Source organism: Emys orbicularis, chromosome 1 (genome assembly GCF_028017835.1).
Source record: "Emys orbicularis isolate rEmyOrb1 chromosome 1, rEmyOrb1.hap1, whole genome shotgun sequence".
NCBI classification, from domain to species: Eukaryota; Metazoa; Chordata; order Testudines; family Emydidae; genus Emys; species Emys orbicularis.
In genome coordinates, this window is record NC_088683.1 from 311,555,001 (window position 1) to 311,580,167 (window position 25,167).

The following is a 25,167-nucleotide window of genomic DNA, read 5'->3' on the forward strand; positions in this document are numbered from 1 at the left end:
GTTCAGTTCCCAGCTCTGCCACAGACTGTGCAGGACCTTGGGCAAGTCACTTAAACTCTGTATGGTTCAGCTGCTGTTCTGTAAAGTGGGGTTTATCATATTTCCTTTGTCTATCTTGTCTATTTAAAGTGTAAGTTTTTTGGGACAGAAGCACGCTGTAACAGATGGCTCATACAGTGCCCAGCAAAGAGGCCTTGATTGCCATTGAAAGCTCATGGCACTAGCTTAATACAAATAATGATCCATTGAAACTGTGGACTTCGTGATTGGGACCAAGAGTTATTTTCTCCCCCTACTGAAGAAGTTTTAACAATTAAAAACTGAATCTTTGATTGGTAACACAAGGCACGGTTCAAATTATTATTTATTTTTTTGTGATTCTAACAGAATGGAGGCAAAAGAAAAATCACACTTGGGGAATGAAGACGTATGTAGTGAAACAAGGGAGTTACCTTTAAAGCTATGTTACCAGAATCATGACTGCTCTAATGTATGTCTTGCCAACAGACCACTGAACTCATACAAGGGGGAAAACCCTCTTAAAATACCAATCCTGTGTCATTTCCAGAGACGACATGCAAAAGCAGACTCACTTTCAAAGTCACTTGATGTGAATTATAAGGCCCCCTGTGGGAGGAGTCTGAGAAACTTTCAAGATGTGCAGAGTTACCTGTTTGAAACAGAGTGCAACTTCTTATTTGTCGATCACTTTTCTTTCAACACATACGTACAGCTGGGCAGAAACACTCTGAACCGAGAAGCACTTGTATTTGATTTTGATATCAGCAATGGAGCTGAGTCTGTGCCCATTTCCTTCTGTAATGAAGTTGACAGTGCAAGATTACCTTATTTTAAATATAGGAAGGCCTCGTGGCCACGTGGGTACTATCTGAACAACTTCTCCAGCATGTTTCTTGACTCATGTGACTGTACAGATGGCTGCACAGATAGGTAAGTAGAAAAAGTTGACCTGTAACTAAAGCCAAGTCGTACAGGTGCCCTGAATAACATGAAGGGAGACTGTCAAATTTACTGTGTGCATTTAGTGATATAGTCACTTTGTCTAATAATACACAGGGTAACAAAAGCCTTCGATGGTCCAAATGAAAAGCTCTAGCTCTACTGTATGTGCAGAAGAGTGGGGAGGAGAGATCCATTGCATGCTCCTCTCATCCACTTGCAGGCTCTTTTTCCACAGGAGTTGAGTCTCTCTGGTTATGTAGGGAGTGGGGCCTGAGCCAGGCCAGGCGTTGTTCACAACAAACCTTTGCGGCTATAAGAGTGTAAGATAATAGTGACAGAGTCAGTGTTATCTTCTGTCGCTCCCCAATCTGTGTTGTGAACTCTAGTCATTTTCTGGTGGGGGGAGGGAGATGGCGAAGCAGTGGCAGGCACGGATGCCATGATAGTACAGATTTTGTTCAGTTTGTTTATTTTGTGTATTAGATAGTATTTTGTGTAGTCAGTTTCGCTGTATCCCCCGGTGTAGTTAGTTCCCACCCTCCCCCGTTGTTTGGGCCTTCTACAGGACACAGGCAAAAGAAAAATTCTTAAAGAAGTAGGAAAATGTGATTGTAGACCAAAAACATTTGAGGGGGTGGGGGGGCTGAAAGTACTTAGAAAAACATAGGTTTCAAATTGACTAGATTTAAAGTTCGCTTTGTCCCTTTAATCACATCCTTATTTTCACATGACATTTTACTGTTGCCCTTCTAGGTCAAAATGTGCATGCCTACAGCTGACTGCAAAAGGCTGCAGTGAAAATTCTGCCTCACCAAGTAACAGAGCATCTTGTGGTTACAGGTATAAAAGACTGGATGGACCTGTCCCCAGTGGGTAAGACACCTAGAGTTTACACTGGTATTTTATCCACATACAGTTATAGTATTCAGGCCACGCTTAAACAGCTTTTGGTTAGCCAGCATCTTGAGGAGGGATGGGGAGGGGGCGTTATAGTGATTGTATTGAATGATCATGGTGAAATGGGAAAAGTACTTTTGTTTTGAAAGCCACAGCATGGGTTTTGTATTACAGGAACTATTTTTTTATACTCAGTTCAGCTTGCAAGACTAGCATGGTAGATCTCAAAGCACTTTACAAAGGAGATCACTATCTCCTTACAGACAGAGAAGCTGAGGTACAGACGGGTGAAGTGAATTGTCCAACATCACCAGCAGGCCAGTGTCAGTGCTAGGAATAAAGCCCAGGTCTCTTGGGTTCCAGTCCAGTGCTCTGTCCACAAGGCATACTCCCCACTTAGGGTATGTCTACAACTGCAGTTAGACACCTGTGGCTGGCTTGTGCCAGCTGACTCGGGCTAAGGGACTGTTCAATTGCAGTGTAGATGTTCAGGCTGGAGCCTGGACTCTGGGACCCACCCACGTCATAGGGGCCTGGAGCCTAGGCTCCAACTCAAGCATGTACACTGCAGTTAGCCTCTTAGCCTGAGTCCTGCGAGCCTGAGTCAGATGGCATGGGCTACCTGCAGGTTTTTAATTGCAGTGTAGGCATACCCATAGTGCATGTACTGTGGTAACATGGCATTGAACCTGGGAGTTGCCAGATCACAGCTGGCCTTATGGAATGAAAGCCCTCACTGAAGTTGTTCCAACGTTTTGACAATCAGCTCCACCCCAAAATGTTACAAGCTGGGGATATTTTAAAAATCAGAAAAATCCAATAGTCCCTGACTGCCATGACAAAGTCCATCCAGGTTGATTGATTGCTTTTTTACGCTTTTAAATATGTTCCAAGGGTAAAAGGGGGCGCTTCATTAAATCACTTGTCAAGGCTGCAGAATCTATGCTGCATAGCTCACTTAGGTAATATAACTATGGTACATATTTCTCACTCATCCCTTAGGGTGACCAGATGTCCCATTTTTAAAGGGACAGTCCCGTTTTTTGGGACTTTTTCTTATATAGGCCCCTATTACCCCTCACCCCCGTCCCGTTTTTTCACAGTTGCTATCTGGTAATTCTGTCATCCCTGAAAATCTGATGGACTCTTGTCCTTCTGATGGGGAAGGCTAAACTCTAGAAGTGCAGTGATTTGCCCATTCTTTTCTAACCAGGTGTCTTTGTCTTTTCAGTGAGCTGTTCTTTTATTTGCTTTTGCCAGATATGAACAAGTGATATTTTTTATTTCATTTTTCATTTTTTCTGGCAGAATTTACGAATGCAACTTATCGTGCAAGTGTGACAGAATGAGGTGTCAGAACAGAGTAGCACAGCATGGCATCCAAGTTCGGTTGCAGGTGTTCAACACAGACCGGAAGGGCTGGGGCGTCCGCTGTCTAGACGATATTGACAAAGGAACCTTTGTTTGCACTTATTCAGGTAACATAAAACAATGCCTGAAAGATTCTAGCACTGTCATTCTCAAACTGCACTTTGTGGAGCCCTTCCTAGAGGTCTGCAAACTGCAGCATTTTAAGAACCAAGCAGTGAGCGGGATATGCTGGGTTGAGAGGCCAGCTATGTCCATAAAATCTGCTTTTCAGTGTGCACCAAAGAATAGAAAAAAGCTTAGAAAACAACTGTAATTTAGTGGTGCTAGCCAAGCACTCGGACCATTCCAAGGCTAGATTTCTGAGACTACTGTCTCAAAGGTACTACCCCTTACCCCACAAGCTTGTCTGTTCTGTGCTAGATTCCACAAGGACAGCTCCCTCGCTGAATGAATGGTGTTTGCATTTCACACTCACAAATAGTGGTCTTGCCCCTGCTAAATATAACTGCAAGGTGGGTCAGAGTGAACATGGACTAAACTAAAAACCTTCTGCTTTTCTTCTAGGCAGGTTAATGAGCAGAGCCAAGCCTCAGGAAACGAGAGATGTCAATTGTGAGGCTGAAAAGAAGGATGCTGTGAATGACACAAGTCCCAGCTCACTTTCAGTAAAGAGAAAACTGGACACTGCTTGTTCAGATTCTGAGATAGAACTTGTCCAGACAGGTAAAGACAGCATTAGCAGGAGCAGTGAAACTTCATCTCAGCCTGCGGAGGATGAATATAAACCAGTTGTGTAAGTTGTAGTAGCAGATTTAAGGTAAAGATAGACTGTATGCTACTATTATAGACTATTCAAAAAAGAACTAGATAAGTTCATGGAGGATAGGTCCATCAATGGCTATTAGCCAGGATGGGCAGGGACAGTGTCCCTAGTCTGTTTGCCAGAAGCTGGGAGTGGACACCAGGGGATGCATCACTGGATGATTACTTGTTTTGTTCATTCCCTCTGGGGCACCTGGCATTGGCCACTGTCAGAAGACAGGATACTGGGCTAGATGGGCCTTTGGTCTGACCCAGTATGGCCGTTCTTATCCCATAGCAATACCCACAGTGGAGCTTCAGTGTGTTCAACTGAGCAGCCCTTTTCATATTTTTTTTAACTTATTTTTTCTGATATTTCTTCAGGCAGGACACAATTGTTTCTATGAATTAACTTTATTCCCAACCCATCTGGAACTTCCTTGGCATTTTCCAGGAATTGCATTAGTCTTCTGAATGAATACATGTTTGTACTTGAGCTTTCATGGTTATAGCTCATTATGTTAATTTGAAAAGGGAGCAATGACTTTCATATTTTTCTCCAACCGTGCAGTATTTTAAATTAATCACTAATTGTTCTGTCCTCCTCCTTTTCCCCCAATCCTTCACTTCTCACCATTTTGAATTATTGTAGCAAGAGACTAAGGTCTGGTCTACACTACAGGGTTAGTTCAGTGCAAGGCAGCTTACGTCGACCTAACTATGGAAGTGTCTGTGCTTAAATTTCACTCCCACCAAAGTAATAACTCCACATCCATGAGTGGTGTAGAGTCCGGGTCAATGTAGTTAGGTCAACATAACACAGTGTAGACACTGCCTTGCTTACATCAACTGTTACTGGCTCTCAAGAGCTGTCCCACAATGCCCCACACTGACAGTACAATCGATACAAGTGCTCCCGGTGAGGATGCGCACTGCCGATGTAAGTTAGGTTGACTTAATTTTGTAGTGTAGCCATGGCATAAGTCCCCAATCTTGCAATCAGTTTCATGGAGATGCAATAGCGTGTTCAGTGAGGGGAGCTCATCTTGGGAGCCTTAGTAGCCAATGAGAATTTCCAAAAACAAACAATGGCTTGTCTGAAAAGTAAATTTGTTACTTTGGCAGCATGGGTGGCGGGTGAAGCTTCCCCTGAGGGAGGCTAGCTCCTTGCCCTGCCTCTTCTGCCCGCGGCCCCACACACATTCCATCCCTGCTCCACCCCGGCCCTGCCCTCTCCCCGCTTGTGGTGTCCTGTTGTGAGACACCCCCCACAAAACCCTGTCCCTCCTCACCCTCCCACCCAGTCCCTCGCCAGGTCACCCACCCACTGCATACCTCCTCACCCCTCCTACCGCTCACCTCCTCGCCCGCCCGCTGCGAGAACCACCCCACCTGTCACTTTCCTCCACCACCCCGCTCACCATGTCCCTCCTCACCCCTCCACCCCCGCAGCTTTTGCAGTAACATGGTCAAGACTGTGTGGAGAGTCAGAGAGGGGAGTAGAGAGAGAAGGTCTGTGAGGTAGGCTGGAGCAAATCACAAGTGATTCAGATGCATAGTATTTGTATTCACAAACTATAACTATTAAATTGATAGCAAAGCTGACACACGATTGTTTCCATAAACCAAGCCAATTGTCCATATTCAGACTTGCATTTTCAACACCACTGAAACCTAATCCAATTTGGAATGAATCACTGTTATCAGTGATTAGCCAAATTTTACTAATATTATACATATTAAAAGGTACAGGAAACACCATTTTTAAGCTACATTTACTGCACCACTATACTAGATTTTACTTGATTATTTCCAGTATTTAGAATAAGAAAGATTCAAACTCCCTTTTTTTTTTTTTTTAATCTTTCAAAAATAAAAAATAAACCATCAGACCAGGGATCACAAGAGACTGTTAACATGATTGGCATAGGGGTCATGAATACAGGTTATGTTGTACAGGACAAATAGACTGTAATCCACATACCAGTGTCGCTGCATATGTTGTATCTCTTCAGCTTCTGAACTTAACATAGGTCTCGCAATCTTAAAGAAATCTAAAAGGATAAAATTTGTTTGCTTCCATCTGTAGCACAGGAAAAATCATGACCTCTGTATGAGGAATAGGGTTATATTAATTTTTTAAATTATAAGATTTCTGGAGCAGGGACTGTCACTTACTGTATGATCCTACAGGTGACTAGCACTATACAACTCCATCCTGGCTGATGCCTGTAGATGCTACTGCAACGTAAATGGCTCATAATATTAAACCAAAGCTGACTTTGAATAAAAAGTTTAATTTCTAAGGGTCATATCCTGTCTCCCTACCTTTCCCTCCTGTTAAGGGAGCGTGCTGGGCTGCTCCACTCACTGCTAGTATGGCGTCTCCTCCTGGTTACTCTGGGGAATAGCTGATCAGGTCAGCGCCCCTTCCCGCAGTTGCTAGCCATCCCTCTGTCTCTGTCTGCCAGTCTGCGGCCCCTCTCTCGCGCCACCTCTTCGTGACTTGACCCTCCGGCCAGGTCAACGAATGGTTTCCCCTTCTGGGGTTGGAAAGTCTTTCCTTGCCAGCAGTCCTAGGCAGTCGTCCCATTCACTGCCTCGTAGTGCTTCTCCCTCAGTGGCTAGCAGGGGAACCCGGGCCCACCTTCTACTCTGGGTTCCAGTTCAGGGACCCTCTAGCCAGCAGCCAAGGTCTGTTCCCTTCTAGACCTTACTGCCTTTCCCTGAGCCCTGTTCTAACTTCCTGGCCTCCTCCCTCTGTGGGTTGGCCAGCCCAAACGCACCTCCCCTTCTCCCAGGGAGTGACTGCAGACTTTCCCAGCAGTCCCCTTTCTGCTGCCAATTTCCAGCCTGCCTTTATAGCCCCAACCCAGCTCCTTCCTCCTCAGCTGGGCTCCCTCACTCAGTTAGGGGATTACTTGGCCACCTGACTCCTCTCAGCCATGGCCCGTTGGGTTAATTAGCCCCCTTCTTAGTCTGCATTAACCCTTTCAGGGCAAGTGTGGGGTGAACACCCCATCACAAGGAGTTACGGTTCTTTTAGGCTTTGTAGGATTTTGTTTCAGTGGTATGTTTACAGTCTCTCTCCTTGCAAATTGTGCCTTCCAGTTTGAGGTATTAACAGCTGTAACAGGGAAAACCCAGAACCCTGAATGTAGATACTCTTAGTTCAGTGATGAGCATGGTACAAGAACCTAGATGGATGAATAGATAGAATTTGGCTCTTGACAGGAACATTAAGGAAGAACTGCTTCAGTTTGTTTTTAAAATGTCTGTGGGATATACAAGCAACTCTCGGTCTCCTTTAACAATAAAGCATGAGCAGTGTATGATGGGCTGCCTTTTAAGAATATCAGTGAGGCCAAAACCTGCAGTCTCTGCTGGGGCAAAACTGCCACAAGATTTCTACTGAGTATCGACTGCAGGCTTTGCAGTCTGTTCTTTACAAACTGGAAAATATTAGCGAAATAGGTGTTGCAAGAGTTCTTTTATCGGTCTTTAGTTTTGCATAAAATCCTTTTCCCATCTCTGTGCAGGGTTCAGAACTATGGATATAATCCAAGGAATCTGAGAAGCCCAGCCATTAGGCCTAAAACCAGAACTGCTATTCTTCAGACTCGTCGGCTAAAACTGGTAAAAATGCAGAATAACAGATTGTATTCAGAATTATACATATTCAGTGAAGTGGGAAGGCAGTTATTTATGACTTTATATCAGTACATACGGCAAGATTTTTTTTTAAACAGCCTTTCTTACTTGCATCTATCATGGGACTTCTGCAATACTGCCCTGCCTGCTGCTGGCACTGGCCTCATCCCTTTCCCCATCTCCCTGCCAACATGTGCACAGTATGTGCTCCTTGAGCTGTCTCTGAGACTAGCACTAAATACTCCCACAGCCTCCTCACTTTTCTTCCTTGTACATGTACGCAGCCCCCAGGACTGTCTCCAGGAAACAACCCTCCCTCGAACTGTAATCTCTCCTCCCTGCAACTGCAACATCTTCCATGTGCCTCCTAACTAATGAAATAGGAGAGGAAAAGATAAACACTGTTGGGAGCCAAACTCAAAGCTGCAGCATCCCTTGCTTCACTAGTGGTCAGGGTCTTATGCTCTGCTGCTACGGCACAGACTGGAGAATTTGATCTGCCACATGATCGAACACGGAGAGGCAGGAAGTATCTGCTCAGGACATGTGCACAAGAGGAGGTGCTGGTCGCACTTGAGTTGGCCGTGCTAGTATCAGTGAGTGATAGCTTCACAGCTGATTCAAACAACATGTATGAGAGCTTCATACCAGGAACAGACAGTATTGGAAGTCCCATGATTAGTCACTGGTTTGTAGTGAAAGGGGAGGAATTTTGCTGACCCAGTCCATTTCAGTTAGCTCCGCATACAGAGCTAGCTTAGGCCCTGATTCAGCAAAACACTTAAGCATGTATTTAAGCATGTGTTTAAATCCTATTGAAATCAGTGGGCGTTAAAGTGAAACCCATGCTTAAGTGTTTTGCTGAATTGGGGCCTATGTTCTGGGAGGCTTGTCTGAATAATTCTGAATTATGAAGTCTAGGCTTGGAATTTAGCCTGCTAAAACTCACTCAGTCAAAACAACAGATTACAGTAGATTTGAAACTTGAACTCCAGGGCCTTAAAGCCCAGTTGTCTTTGGCTCTTGATGCATAGAACACAGTACCTCACAACCTTATTTCTTTTAAGGGAGTTGCTACACTGGTGCACGATGCCAGCTCAGATGAAGATGATAGTTCTCAGCCCCAGCAGTCAACCAAAACAAAACTAACCACTGGAACCAAGAAAGGAAAGGAAAGTAGGTTTGCAGAGTTATAAATATTACACTGGTTAGCACACTTGTGCCCAGTCAGGTGAAACCGTTGCACTGTAGAAAACAATCTTTGAATGTGTGCAAACCTCTTCAAATGCCATATCTCTGACTATAATGGCATTATCTGTATAGCACTTAGTGTGCCCTACCAATAAGCCTTAGCAGCCACTCAGGTTATTACTTATTACACATAGATGTGGATAGTGCTTAAAGACTCAGAATTTAAAGATAAATACAAGTTCCCTGCCCTGAGTAGTCTACAGTGTAATGGCCTGATCCTGTAAGATCTGAGCACTCCTGGAAAGGTGGTAAGCATCCTGTACTTTTGCTGCCTCCAGTGGAAGTTTGGGGGGCGAAGGGCAGAATTGGGTTATTTATTAGGCATGACACAGCAATGGTTAGCAATAAGCAAAGAGGGGCAGGGAGATATGGGAGAAAGCAGGGCACAGCTGTAAAAGATCCTGGGAAACATTTGCTGTTGAATATGCATCTTGTTAGCATCTTATTAAAATATGGGATGCTGTGCAGCATGCAGGTGGAGGTTGGCAATAAAATACCAGCTGGAAGAAGTGAGTTCTGAGAAAGGATTTGAAACAGGGGTGCGGGGAGAGACTGGATCATGCACAAGGTTTGGGGGGCTGTTCCAGGCACTGAGGGGGAAGCATAGGCATTTATGGGAAATGACATGGGAAGCAAGAAATTGAGCGGGTGGGTATTTAGGGTCAAGTAAGCCAAACGCATTTAAGTTTGCAATGTTACCCTTAGTATCATTGCTGAGTCATTTTCAGTTGATGCAAACAAATAACGTGTTCTTTTGATCTCTTGAAATTTCTGTTGACAGAACCCAACCTGCAGCAAAAGCTAGGAGAACATGAGGAGGCCATGCAGTCTGAGCCAAGCACCACAGATACTGCAAAATCTAAAGAAAAAAGGCCATCCCCAGAAGATGCTAGAGGTGGTAAATCAGCCAGGCTAGATGATGCACATGTTATGAAACAGTCCATGGGCCTACTCCAAAGAGATGACTTCAAAGAGGAAAAAAATAGGAGGTCCAAACAAGATCCTCTTTGTAATGAGGAGGCAGAAGGTGATGAGACACCTCTGAAGAATTCTAATAAAGACAATATTTATTTATTGGATGCCACAAAAGAAGGAAATGTGGGCCGATTTGTTAATGTAAGTAAAAATGGTGAATGTGTGTGCTGTTAAATCACTTAAATTTTTTTTTAATTGCTTATTTGCACAAATGATAGGTATTAATGAGTTTTGCAAAATTCTACTCTTCTCTTTTCCCAGGATGGGCAGTGTGTGTTTTTATTTTGGGGCAGGAAATCAAATAGCCCTAGATGATGAGGATTCTCTGTTTCCTTGCTGCATGTTGAATGGCCTTGCCACTGGGTGCTACACTGGATCAGAGCATGGGCTGGATGCTTGACTAGATTGTGGGTCTCCTTTCAGCCCCATCCATGTTCCGAGGCTGTTGTAAACTGTCGTTTATGTCAATTCAGGGATATGTTACATAATGCTGTGTGAAATTTCCATCCTTACTCCTGATCTGTACAGATGTAAAAACTGTCTACTAAAGAATCCTTCCCAGGTTTCACACTCAACCTAGTGCATGCTGAGAGGGGACCTGGCTGTTCTAGGCAGTGCTGTGTAGATATCCACATTGTCCAGGTATATACCCAATAACTCTGCCAATTGATTTAATTCAATTGATTGAATTTTCAAAATGCTCCCAGCAATATAAGTACTACAAACTTTCATCTGCACACGCATAGCACTGGCCTTGTTTTTCCCATGGGCATTTATAGGTATGTCAAGCCAAAATCTGCACAAACATTGAAATTATGCTCCTTAATATAGAACAGAGACAATGATAACCTGTCACATGACCGTCCATGTGCACACACCTGTATGTGTGTCTAACTGGGCTTGGCAGAATTTGAACTTTATTTTTTTGTAATTTTGATGATTGATTATCAATTTTTATTTAAGCATTTTTTCAATTTTTAACCATTTTAATTTTCAGTTGTGAGAAATGAAGGGGGGTTGGGGTTAGTGCAGTGCTGATAGCAGGGCTGTAGGGGGCTCCTGTGCAGGTGAAGGGCCTGAGACGCCCAGGCACAAGGGATGCTGGGGTTCTGGCCCAGCCCCAGGTCAGGGCTGCGAGGAGCAGGATGAGTGAGTGAATGGGACCATGGCAGCGAAGCTGCAGAGGGCTCCCAGCACAGCTGAAAGCTAGTGACACCTGATCCCTACAGGTGCAGGCTGCGGTCCTGCTGGGGCAGAGCAAAGACCCCTGGCCTGGGCTGCAAGGAGGCCTCCCTGCTGCTGAACAGCTCCTGTACTCCGGGCCGTGACAGCAGAGCTGCAAACGGCTCCCTGCATGGCCGCGGGGCCAGTGACACTGGATCCCTGCAGGCACTCGGATTGAGAGAGGCAGCCATTGACGGATGTTTTTTCGTCCATTTCTGTGTGTTAGGTGAAATCAATGTTTACTGGTACCTATGTAAATAGAATCCTGCCAACCCTCCCTAACTGTATGCACGCCTCACCTCTGCCTGGCAATTTCCACACGCTTGGAATTGTTTTATTCATGCATGTGCTCCCAAAGATTGCTCTCTCATCTGGCAGCGCAGCATCTTTAATTTATTATTGATGGTGATGACTTTTGTTCCTGTGTCAAATGAAGAGAGAAAAATCTCACCATAAACTATTTAAGTGCAGATTGACAAAAGAACGTGATTTTTCGAGACAAAATTGTTATTTTAGAAATGCTGGAGATATTCTTTCCCTCGAAGTGACCTAATTATAGCAAAAACTGCTGCATGTTAAACGTGGGTGATGAAAGAGTGGCAGTGGGGATGTCTCTTCTCTTTTTTTAAGCATGTTACAAATGTTTTGGGGGAAAAAACATATAAACATTCTACAGCCAGAGACTGAGCATCCTACTGATTAATTTTAAATCAATTATTTTGTTTCACAGCATAGCTGCTGCCCAAATCTCTTTGTACAGAGTGTCTTTGTAGAGACGCACAACAGAAATTTCCCTTGGGTGGCATTCTTCACAAACAGGTTGGAACTATCTTTTTTTTTATGTTCATTCAAAGCAAAACGGTTAGAAAAGTATTGCATTATTTTCCAGTAGACAAATGTCCCGATGACAAAAACCACATTCTTATTGGTGATCTCATCAGAGACCAAGGCCTGAATGGGTAAGGGAACTAAACTACATTATCACCACAAGAGAGATTTTCTCTAGTGCTGTGTGGGGAAAGCTTCCAGTGCTGTACCTGTTCTGTGGAAATATGGGACTTGTCTTCAGAACTGTCAATTGGCAACCATTTATAAGCATTCTATTCACTGCACAAAAAATAATTGTTCCTTTTAATATATTCTCCTAGTGGTTGGCTCAGAGAGACAGCATGAGGAACTTGCCATTACCCTAGGTCTTGCAGTCCTTAGACAGAATCATTCCAAAGAGCTAATGTGGTTCCATTAAAACCTATCCTCCAGGAGTTCTTGCAGGCCACAAAGGCTATGTTTACACAGCAAAGAAAAATCCACGGCAGACCCGTGCCAGCCAACTCGGGCTGGTGGGGCTCGGGCTGTGCGGCTGTTTCATTGCTGTGTATACTAACGGGCATGGGGTGGGAGGGTCCCAGGGCTCAGGTTTCCACCCGAGCCTGGAAATCTACACAGCAATGAAACAGCCCTGCAAGCCTGAGTCAGCTGGCATGGGCCAGCCGTGGATTTTTCTTTGCCGTGTAGACATGATGATCTCCATATCCAGTGTATGGTATTCCAGGGTTTGATTGATGATACGCTATAGTTAGTGAGACTAGACTACGTCTACTGCCATTCAGACACTTATACTGATTTTTAACTGAATTTATGTAGACATCAGAGAAAGTGGTGTTTGACCTCTGCAACCCAGATCCCAGGACCTGATAAGTCTTAGCACATCCTAGGTTTTTCTAATAGAACATTCACAAGGGGGTTGCACACATTGTTGCTTCTAAGGCAGAGCACATTGCACACAGCAGGGGCTCCTGGTTGCATTCCTTCATTTCCCACCTGCACCCCTCACAGCTCTCTCTGTGCCACCCTCCCTTCACCCCACTATTTCAGGAACTCCCTACAAGTAGTTGGTGGCAAATTGCAAACACAGTACAGAGGTAGATTCAGTTAACTAATATATTAACTGACAGTGGTTTTGTTTCCTAGGCATGTGAAAGGTGGAACCGAACTCACGTGGGATTATGGTTATGAAGCTGGAAGCATGCCAGAGACAGAGATCTCCTGTCAGTGTGGGGTTCAGAAGTGTAGGAAAAAAATATTATAGACAAATGTTTACAATTACCACCATGTCCATGTAAATTTGAAATTCACTTGCAAGACAGGACTAGACTGTGTGCACAGAATTACAATTCTCCAGTGGACTCATACAAGCCTGTGCCCTAGACTAATTTAATCCCTTTCAAGTAAAGGGCCTGTGCTGATGAGATGTGTGAATCTGATTATTTTTAAATGTGCCACTGCTTGCTTTTTCGTATGTAGCAGAAGAAACGTGTTTGTCATAAGCAAATGCATAAAACTGTACCTAGGCTATTTCTTTGCTCTGGGCTTGTTTTTTCTCATTCAAAAATGGAAGTGAGTGGCATTGTATCTAATAAGACATAAAGCAATGTTTATACAGCAGCCTCAGTCATTTGTTTTTTTATTTTTAATTGATTGGAACTTCCGGAGAAAATATGGAAAGATCTGCTGTGTTTGACTGCTTGTAGCATCTTCTACAGCTTATTTAGTACAAGTTATAGTCTATTATGATTCATAAGTATGAAACAAGCTGGGTCTATGCACCTTCCCTTAGGCATCAAGGTATTTTGTGAGTGAATAACTTATGGTCTGAGCACTTTAGCTCTGAATCAGCTCTCAGCACCGTATGCCTTTGAGCCAAAATTGCTTTTTGCTGTAGAGCTAAACAATATATGTAATAATTTTCAACTAATGACTTGCAGGAAGCTGTTTCTGGTCCAGGGGAAGTTCAGGGATTTCAGTGTTGTGTGAATTCTTGTCACAGTTTGCTCTTAAACTGTGCACAAAAAATGTTATAAGAATCTGGTGATTTAAAAATGGGTCATTTGTGGGACCTGCTCTATCTCAGTAGTACCTTGACTGAATGACCCCAAATTTGCATCACACACTGTACCCCTGCTCCTGATACTATACATACTTTTTCAAGGTAGCCTGCCTAAGCCATCTAGATTTTACAGCAAATTGAAAATGCAGCTGTAAACAGAAACTCCATTGCAACTTTAATTATTGTGTGGCTAGGTGCCATTCCATAACACTACAAACCAATCGGGCATTGGCTGTGCTGCTCAAGAAGGGGAGAGAGGTTCTGTTGGAAACCATTGTGCCTAAATTTGAAACAGAATGTTTTTCTACAGTGAGTGAGTTACAGCAGTGAGACTCTTTACTATAGTACGTAAAGTAAAACTCAGTGAGGTATCAAGACCTGCATAGTTTCAGAAGATGAGAATAAAATAAATCTCCTAATTACAGCTATCCTATGAGGAAGAGTCTAACAGAAAATCCTGTAATGAAAAAGGCATCTTCAAAGATAACCTTCCTAAGAGGGATATTTGCCTATAGACTTGTAAAAAAGCTCCTTTCAAGTTGAAAGGGACAACTTTAACACCAGTCGCAAGATGTTGCTAATACTAAGCCAAAGTGGACAGTATTTAGGTAAAGACAGCTGTGACTAATAAAGCAGCTAGAACATCACGAGGCAGTTACAAGTGGAGAATAAAGATTCCCCCGTTTCTGCTAGCAGGTGGTAGAACAAGATGATGCCTCACAGCCAGTCCACTATACAAAAAAAATGCTACGAGGAGTAAAAAACCCACTTTTTTTACCCACGAAAGCTTATGCCCAAATAAATCTGTTAGTCTTTAAGGTGCCACCGGACTCCTCATTGTTTTTGTGGATACAGACTAACACGGCTACCCCTCTGATAAAAAAAAATGCTGTTTGATTTCCTGCCTATGGTGTGAAGAATGCAGAAGGCTGGCACAGGAGTAGACTATATGACACATATTAGATTAATGAATGTGGAGAGAAGTCATTTAAATTAAAATGGTTGGGAATGGGTATGTTTGGACAGTATGTGTAATGGACAGTACATGTCATGGACAGTTTTTTAGTGAGTGCTTTTGTGATATTCACCAAGCTATACAGGAGGGAGGCTGGGCTTGTTGTCCTCTCCCTCAACCCATTGAGGGGGCTTCATTTACATAAGGCTGCATATGTTAGAATAAACTATGGCCTACTTAACTCCAGAATGCCAAACAACTTTCAGCTATGAGTCTTGCATACACAGACAGGAGAACACAAATCACTGATTAGTCTCTATGCCACGACTGAAAAGTTCACTGATATGTGTGCAAGTGAAACTGCAAATGGAACTGCCCTGGAAATACAAATGATAAAATTATTGTAGGAGAAATGCCAGCTTTCTATTTATTTTTCCTGGGGCAAAAAGGAAATGTTTATTAATTACTTGTTTACAAATTAATTTTTACAAAATAGATTTAGGGCCAAATTCTGCCCTCCTGTGATAAAACCTGATGGATATTGACTGAGCCAAAGCTACTTCAGTGGTTCACCTTGTAGAATTTCTGCCAAATATTCCCTCAGGAATGAGGATTAGGGTGTGGGAGCATTTACTATATGGAGCTCTCATGACAATGGTAGGGTAGCCATGCCACTGAATGGGGCCAGGGCCTTCCTAGATAGGTTTCAGGTGTGGGTGGGCAGATGGAGCCTGGCTCTCTAGGGGTTTTTGGGAAGGAATCTCTTTCTCTGGCTGGAGAGCTAACTGGATTGTCAACTCCAAAAGTTCAAAAATCAGAGGATTGGCCCCAAAATAATATTTTCTTTTAAAATGTTCTTTGATTTTTGAATTTCCCCTGCCAACCACCAACATGCACGTGAGAATTGTTGCCAACGTTCCAAGTTTATAGTGAGTAAGGTGATTTTGGCCCCAGCTAAAGGAGCGTTCACACCAGGGAGCCCAACCCAGATCTGGGCCCCATTGTGCTAGGCACTGTACAAATGCATAGTAAGAGATGGTCCCTGCTCTGAAGGGTTTACAGTCTAGTGCAAAGCATAGCGGTCAGTTTGACTTGGGATCTGGAATTGGGACTAACCAAACTCATACAGAAGCTAGCTAACATCCATTAGATGGAAATAACTTCTTAATCCCTCCTGAAGCTGGGCAGAACTGAAGCCAGTTCTCAAAATGGCATCTTCCGTACAGTGTGACCTCTCGCACTGTGCATGAGAGGTCATGCTGATTGGGCTGTTCTCATGCTGGTGGTGGCATTCCAGTAGCACTGGAAATGAAAAGTGTCCAAACTCTTAAATGCCAAGTGGTCTTTTGCGGGGGAGAATGTTTGGGAAGCCCTGCTATAACTCATTAGCAATGCCCTGAGGCATCAAATCCCCATTAATACTCAAGTTACAACTAGATTTCTGGAAAGATAAGTTTATTACATCAAGTTCTGACCTTTTAGGAGCTTATATAAGCAGGATCTGGAAACAAGATTTCCCACACATTGCTCTCAATTTCAAATACAAGCTAAGGGTTTGCCTATATGGAGAAATTGACCAGCAGTTATTCCAGAATAACTAATCCCCAACAGCTTCCCATGAGGACCTTCTATTCCAGAATAAAAGTGTTTTTATTCCAAAATAATTAGGGCTCATATATGCAGGAAAGTATTTTCAGGATAAGCTGCTCTATGTCTACACACACAAGTGCTTTTTTCAAAGTATCTGGTATCTTTTTACATTAATCTACTTTAGAAACAGATTAAATATATATTGGAATGATTTACCCCAGAATAAGGTTCTATGTGGATGCAGCCTCATTTCTAATTAATTGTTCTGCTTCTAGCAATCCTCCCACTGCCATCCCACACTGCACACCTGGGTTGGCCTGTCTGTTTACCTTTGTGCCATAGACTGTTCCAGGGTTATGGTGACCAGCTCTCACCTCCCTGTTTAAATACTGGCACACAGCCTGGTGTGGCTCTTTGTGATTCCAGCTCATGATCAGTTCACACACTTTCAGTCAGATATTATAGTAGCCAGGCCCTGTGCTTCCACAGGGACCTATAGGGAGGTACTGTACTTTGCTGGCCTCTGGGGAGGGGAACATGTCCAGTCCCATCTTCCAACAGTCATCGGAATGTCAAGACATCTGAGCAGCTAGCAAAGCAAATGGAGAGATGGCACTCCTTGGACACACCCCATTGCCACAACAAAGCAAAAGAGCTCTGGTAGGATTATAAACATGCCAGACACATCAACAAGGCCTCCAGCAACAGTCGCACTACCTGTGCCTTCTATGAGGCACTGGATTGCATTTTTGTCAAGGAGACCCCCTCCCCACCACCAAACTCTGGCATACGTTGGACAGCACCAGGACCCCAAGCAAAAATAAATTGCCCTGGACAGCCAGGATCTCTTCAGCACACAAAACCCCAAGCCAGGGCCAGAGATGGCCCCCATATCCCAAGCCAAGACCCAGCCTGACAGTGCTTGGAAGAGAGCCTCTTCCAGTAAGTAATCTGTGCTATTCTACAATACAACCATATAGGGCAGGGGTTCTCAAACGGGGGGTTGGGACCCCTCAGGGGGTCATGAGGTTATTACATGGGGGGGTCGCAAGCTGTCAACCTCCACCCCAACCCCGCTTTGCCTTCAGCATTTATAATGGTGTTAAATATATTTAAAAGTGTTTTTAATTTATAAGGGGGGTTGCACTCAGAGGTGGGCTATGTGAAAGGGGTCACCAGTAAAAAAGTTTGAGAACCAATGGTATAGGGGGATTTAAACAACAGCTTTTTTCTGGTCACTGCCATGTTATGCAGATAAGGTGTGTGACAGTGAGATAATATCTTTTAGTGACCCAACTTCTGTTGGTGAGAGAGAGAAACTTTTGAGCTACACAGAGCTCTTCAGCTCTGGGGAATGTTACACAGATGAAAGTTAGGAGTCCCTCTCTGCCTACTCTGCTTTTATTGTATCCCATTCCCCTCCTCCCATCCCCCTAGCGTGCTCAAAACAGTGCCTGTGCTGGAGAATTCAAGTTCTAATGCATTTATTTCTGTGAAATACTGAATCCCATAATCATTGGCCAAATGTGCCAGCCCCCTCCCACACCTCTCCTTTCCCATTCTGCTTAATGCCCCTTCCCCACTGCATGGCGGGTATGTTTACTGAAGCAACAGTTAGAGAAGGAGCACTTTAGCAGACAGTTTATCAATGCCCTGTGCGTTTACCTATCTTTACATTTTAGGAGGTAAATTGCCCAAATTAAGCTAGAGATAGTTCAAAGTGCACAGCGATTATAAAGCATTCACAGCTATTTTTAATCACAACCTCAGCATTGTTAACCATTTGGGTTCAGGACAGTTATTCCAAAAGTCTGTTTATTTTGCAGTGCACATTGTGCTGATCTGCTAGTGTTATCACAGAGAACTTAAGGCAGAAATAGTGCTCTATATTGAAAGGCACCCTGCCAGGCAATGCAGCTTTCTTGGGGCTGCCCTTCCACTCCTGCACCATCTGGTCTGTGTGGGGGAACCATGCCGGTATATAGCAGCACAACATAACTTTCCGGTTTGCCCCTTACCATTGTGAACAAGATCCTTCTCTGCCTTTTAGGGACATACCTCAGGATAACATCCTCCATCGTAAGGATAGCCCGTAGAGATGCACATGCAATTACTAGTGTGGCCCCTCCTGCTGCTTCTTGCCCACCATCAATCCAGCACCTGTACAGGGGTTCCAAACAAAGGAGAACTAAATTGGAAAATGTCTTACCATCTCCAAGCTCACCCAGACTGGGAAAAGGCCAAGGGAACAGCATCCCAAAATAAAGAAAAAAACAACATTTTATCATTGTTGGCACTGATAGACTAGAACGACTTGTGCTCTTTCTCTGCTCTCCTAGCATTCAATACACTACACAAACAGGAACGTTATCATTGTCTGAATGTCTGGAAAATCTCTGGGGGTGCAGAAAGGGGACAAAGGAGGACAAGTTTAGTGCCCCGGAGCTGCATGCCAGCAGAGGGAGAAGACTAAAGAGTGAAAGGGAAGATTTCCTTCAGCATGATACATAGGAGAAAGAGGCAGACAAGGAACAGGCTAAAGCACATCCACAAAGGAAAGGACATGCAGGCATAGCTATTGGAAATGATACAGACAGCTCTGCTGGAGAACACTGTGGCCAACATTCCAACCTACTTAGCCACATCCTGCAGCCCTTTAAGAACACTGCATACTGGGAGCACCCCTCCACTTCCTCAACTACTACACGCAAGCCCGTCCTTCATCATGCTACATGACATTAAGAACAGTCACAACCTCCCCACCTACACGTTTGTGACCCTATCAGCACAAACATGGTTGCACTCAGTACTTTAGGCATGTCTGCCACAGTTCCACTGGCTTTAAGTATGTACTCTATGTTCAATTAAGTTTTTTATTATTTACAACTCAGTTTATTATTTATTCGTAACTTGGCTGAAAAATTGCATAAAAGCATTGCACAAAGCATAATTGAGGAATGCACTCAAGGAGGACAGGTGAGGTCCCAGAGGACCGGAGAAGGGCAAACATGGTACCTATATTTAAACAGGGGAACAAAGAGGACCCAGGGAATTATAGACCAGTCACAACCTACTTTCCATACCTGGAACAAATGATTAAATAATCAATTTGTAAGTACCTAGAGGAGAATAGGCTGATAAATAATAGCCAACATGGATTTTTCAAGAACAAATCATGCCAAACCAACCTAATTTCCTTCTTTTGACAGGGTTACTGACCTAGTGGATAGAGGGAAAGCAGATATGATTTATCTAGATTTTAGTAAAGCTTTTGACCCAGTCCCACATGACATTCGTGTAAACAAACTGGTGAAATATGGTCTAAATGAAATTACTATAAAGTGGGTACAAAACTGGTTGAAAAACCATACTTAGTGAGTATATATCAATAGTTCACTATCAAATTGTGTACCTAGAGCGGTCACATAGGGATCTGTCCTGGGTCCAGTACTATTCAATATTTTAATTAATGACTTGGATAAGCATGTATACTTATAACATTTGCAGGTGAAACCAACTGGGAGGGGTTGCAAACATGTTGGAGGACAGGGTTAGAATTCGAAAGGCCCTTGATCAATTGGAGAATTGGTCTGAAATCAACAAGATGAAATTCAATAGAGACAAGTGCAAAGTGCTACACTTAAGAAAGAAAAATCAAATGCACAAATACAAGATGGGAATAACTGGCTAGGTGCTGAGGGACCTGGGGGTTATAGTGGATCACAAACTGAATATATCTGAACCAATTATGTGATGCAGTTGCAAAAAAGGCTAAGATCATTCTGGGTGGTACCACATCAGTGATGATGAGATGTCAGAGCAACTGACTCCTGAAGAAGAGGCTGAGGAGACAGAGGCTTGGGCCAAACCACTTAGCCAGCTGTGGCAGAATTGCCCTCAGAATTTTGAGGCAGAAAAAGAATAGAATCAGACCATGGCTCAGCAGCCCCCTCACTGTGCTGTCTGCATGCTCTTCCAGACAGACCAGGTAAGCATCCTGGACTTCTCCCAGAGCTGTTCTGTGTGTGGCAGAAGCTGAGGGAGAAGGCAGCTGCCACATTCCTCAGGATTTTGTAAACTAGTAGGTTGTGAATTTATTTTAGAATAATGTTGTTTCAGTCTGTTGCTAAATAAGCCTGCAGGCCTGTGTGATCCAGTAAATAGTATTGCTGTCCCCTTTACCACCTCAGATTGCATCAAAACTTCCTTGGTTGTTTCACAGCTGCATATATTTTGAAACTTCCCTCCTTAGCTCTGGCTGAACTCCAACTTGTTAAATTCCCATCAAAGTTATGTGCATAGCACCTCACTTTCAAATTAATTCTTTCTTGAAAACTAAATTTTAGAGACTCACCTTAATCCTGCTTTCTGATGGCAGGGATGGGGAAAGAACCTTCCCATATTTAAAATAAAGGGAGAGAACTGGATATAACCTGATGGCTGTCTAAGTACATGCAAAAGCAGAAGCTCTCTTCTCTCAGGCATTTAGGGTGAAGGAGGACTGATGGGCTAAACCTATAATGGTTTTTGGGACCACCATGATTGTGTTAGATCTAGAAATTAATATGTTCACTTCTGTATCGGAAAGGAAAATTAAATGTTTTGGGCAGGTCTTTATTGAGGTTATGCATCCTAGTATGATCACACTGAGTTTTGTGACAAGCATATAGAACACTGCATTCAGAGGGTTAAAATGTAAAGGAAAGAATGAACAGCCTCTAAGTTCTGCCTCGAAGAAGTTGGTTGCCCCAGGTCAGGTGCGAGGAGACTGTGTTTGGCTCTTGCACGCGTTTTGATAACTGTAGACAACAAAATGCCCAGGGATTTTGTTAACTCCTGCAACACATACAATCACCCATTTGCACAGATAATTCCAGCTATTGTGGTCTCATCTTGATTTGTAAATGGCATAAGCAGATACTTGGGCAAAAATAGTTGGGCAAAGGAGCAGCTAGAGGTGTCTTTTTACACTAGCAGGAAAGTTTTTCCAGAGGAGTGAGCCTGAGATAGGGAGTTGCGAATGCCTGAATTATCAGTGCTTGACTTCAGTTACCTAGTCCTCCAGAAATTGGAGTCGCAGTCCATTAGAAATGCCTTACATTTTAATCTGTAATCTTGCAGCCTGAAGAAGAGCTCTGTGCAGCTCGGAATCTTGCCTTTCACCAACAGAAGTTGGTCCAATAAAAGAGATTACCTCACCCATCTTGTCCCTTTAAATTTTAACTGGTGTCTAATTTGACATTGAGTTTATAAAAGTCTCTTGGTTTTTCAATGGAGAGATGCATTTCCAGGGTCTGTCTGCCCAACAACAAATATCCATTTGAGACAGTAGTCCTGTTCACAACTAGGCTAGGTGGCTTGTTGAATAGACACTGCGCAAATAGCTAGCTGAGTATAAATAGCAATGTAAATGATGAGACACAGCTTAGGTGAATAGAATACAGACACACCAGAACCTTAAGGTATATATCCTGTGCAGCTCTGAATATGCCCAAGCAGTGCCTCCCACGTCTACACTGCTCTTTTTAGCAGTGTAGTGTCTCACTGCCACCCTGCTGCCGGAACCTTTCCCAGCCACCATGAAAAGCTCCAGCAGTGTGAAAGGCTTGGGTAGGGGGGAGGTAGAAGGGAAGGGTTCCAGCAGACTTTCCCTGCTTCCTCCCCCGCCAGAGCCTTTCACATGCAGCTGTGTGGACACAGCCTACTTTTCACTGTAGCATATCACTGCGTGTATCCTACACACTGTTGCAAGTGTAGACAAGGCCCTAGAGCAGGGGTCAGCAACCTTTCAGCAGCGGTGTGCCGAGTCTTCATTTATACACTCTAATTTAAGGCTTCGCGTGCCGGTAATACATTTTAACGTTTTTTAGAAGATCTCTCTATAAGTCTATAATATATAACCAAACTACTGTTATATGTAAAGTAAACAAGGTTTTCAAAATGTTTCAGAAGCTTTCTTTAAAATTAAATTAAAATGCAGATCTTATCAGTTTAGTGTGATCCTTGCCCTTGCTTTTCCTTGCTGAGTTTTCCAATGTCTGGCACGTATTTGGATACTTTAAGCTGCACACAGGCTTCTGAGTGATCAGTTGTTAACCGGCTGGAACCCAGATCGGCAGCTGAGGTGAGTGGAGCAAGTGGCTGGTAGGGCTGAGCAGGGCTGGAGGCCTGGACCCTGTCTGGCAGGGGGCCTGCGCTGGAACTCCAACCGGAAGAAGGTGAGTGGGGCTGCGGCCGGGGGGACCCCGGCTGGCAAGGGGCCAGCAGCAGGAACCCCAGAGCAGCGACTGAGCAGCTCAGCCCGCTGCCGCTCTGGGGTTTCGGCCGCTGGCTCCTGCCAGGCGGGGTCTCAGCCCGCTGCCAGCCTGGGGTTCCTTCACCCAGGCCAGCAGCGGGCGCTGAGTGGGACTGGTGGCGGGACCCCATCTGGCAAGGGGCCAGCAGCGGGAACCCCAGAGCAGCGGGAACCCCATCAAAAATCGGCTTGCGTGCCACCTTTGGCACGTGTGCCATAGGTTGCCGACCCCTGCCCTAGAGTATGAAACAGCTATGGGGATGTTTAAAAAAGTTTGTATATTCTTTAGAATCTTAGGCTATGTCTACATTACACAGCTTTTAGCGACATGGCTGTGTCACCACAGCCGTGCCGGTAAAAGTCACGCAGTGTAGCCGCTGTTTGCAGGGCCGGCTCCAGGCACCAGCTGAGCAAGCTGGTGCTTGGGGCGGCAGATTGTTGGAGGCAGCATTCTGCCCAATCCTAGGGTGGCACGGCCGCTTTTTTTTTTTTTTTTTCCCCTTGTTCCGCTCTGGCCGCCCTGTAGGGGGCGGCGGCGCAGAGAACCAGAGCGCCCTGCAGGGCAGTCCTCTTCCTTCCCTCCCCGCCGACCGGAGCGGAGCCCTCGCGGCAGGCGGCAGGAGGCGGCGCAGCGGGAGGGGCCGCGTGGCAGCGCCCCTGCTGTAGCCCTGGCCGCTCCCTTCTCTCTCTCTCCCGTCCACTCCCTCCCCCTCTTCCCCCGCCCAGCCGGTCCCCCTGCACCCGCGCTCCGGCTGCGCCGCAGGTGGTTTTTTTTTGTTTTGCTTTGCCGTTCTGGCCGCCCCGTTGGTTTTTTTTGCTTGGGGCGGCCAAAAAGCCAGAGCCGGCCCTGGCTGTTTGTCAGCTCTCCTGCCGACAAAAGACTTCTACCCCCCAACGAGCGGCATTTGCGTTGTCGGCAGTAGAACGCTTCTGCCAACAATGTGCTGTTCATACTGGCACTTGTTGCGGCAAAGCTTTTGTCTTTCGGGGGGGGTGGTTAACACCTCTGAAAGACAAAAGTTTTGTCATTCAATTGCTGGTGTAGACATAGCCTTAGAGATCAGAGGATATAACTAAATAAACAGTACTACATATAGTAGCACTGCAGTCTTCTGTGACTCTGCATCTGTAAAAGACTAGGCATTGTAAAGGTGTGCCACAGATACCCTTCTGGGGAAAGGGACAGGCCCATTCCAGGGGGCACATACAGACAAATATATCTTTTGCTGCTTGCCACAGAACAATGTGTTTCAAACAGCTTCAGGCTTGCTCTAGATAGAATGGGAAACCCTCTGGATTTGAAGCTGCTCTGGCTGAGAATTCTGTGGGGCACTGGGAGAGTATGGAACACTAGTGGAGGGTTTAGTGAGTTTTGTTTCTTCACACAAATGTGACTAGGTTTTTCAGAAGCATGTAATCCCAGCTGACACCAATTTTTAAAAAAAGGCTCCAGGGCGATCTCGTTAATTACAGGCCGGTAAGCCTAACTTCAGTACAAGGTAAATAGGTTGAAACTCTAGTAAAGAACAGAATGATCTGGATGAACACAATTTGGTGGGGGAAGAGTCAACATGGTTTTTGTAAAGGGAAACCATGCCTCACCAATCTACTAGAATTCTTTAAGGGGGACAACAAGCATGTGGACAATAGTGATCCAGTGGATATAGTGTACTTAGACTTTCAGAAAGCCTTTGACAAGGTCACTCACCAAAGGCTCTTAAGCAAAGTAAGCGGTCATGGGATAAGAGGGAAGGTCCTCCCATGGATCGGAAACTGGTTATAAGACAGGAAACAAAGAGTAGGAATAAATGGTGAGTTTTCAGAATGGAGAGAGGTAAATAGTGGTGTCCCCAGGGGTCTGTACTGGGACCAGTCCTATTCAACATATTCATAAATGACCTGGAAAAAGGAGTCAAGAGTGAGGTGGCAAAATTTGCAGATGATACAAAATTACTCAAGATAGTTAAGTCCCAGGCAGACTGTGAAGAGCTACAAAGGGGTCTCACAAAACTGGATGACTGGCAACAAAAGGGCAGATGAAATTCAGTATTGATAAATGCAAAGTAATGCACACTGGAAAACATAATACCAACTGTGCATACAAAATGGTGGTGTCTAAAATCAAGAAAGATCTTGGAGTCATTGTGGATAGTTCTCTGAACACATCTGCTCAATGTGCAGCAGCAGTCCAAAAAGTTAACAGAATGAGAGAGAGTCCAGCGGAGGGCAATGAAAATGATTAGGGGGTTGGGGCACATGACTTACGAGGAGAGACTGAGGGAACGGGGGTTATTTAGTCTGCAGAAG

General features: G+C 44.4%; 1 protein-coding gene across 1 annotated transcript in view; it reads left to right on the forward strand.

Moving 5' to 3' along the window:
• The window catches only part of LOC135873002 (histone-lysine N-methyltransferase SETDB2-like), a 96,299-nt gene that overhangs the window by 21,957 nt on the left and 49,175 nt on the right, over positions 1-25,167 (forward strand). The window contains exons 7-13 of the mRNA XM_065397461.1: positions 388-951; positions 1,717-1,836; positions 3,169-3,338; positions 3,796-4,024; positions 7,572-7,668; positions 8,751-8,859; positions 9,716-10,050. Of these exons, the coding sequence (XP_065253533.1) occupies positions 388-951; positions 1,717-1,836; positions 3,169-3,338; positions 3,796-4,024; positions 7,572-7,668; positions 8,751-8,859; positions 9,716-10,050 (1,624 nt within the window). The remainder of the gene's footprint in view (positions 1-387; positions 952-1,716; positions 1,837-3,168; positions 3,339-3,795; positions 4,025-7,571; positions 7,669-8,750; positions 8,860-9,715; positions 10,051-25,167) is intronic.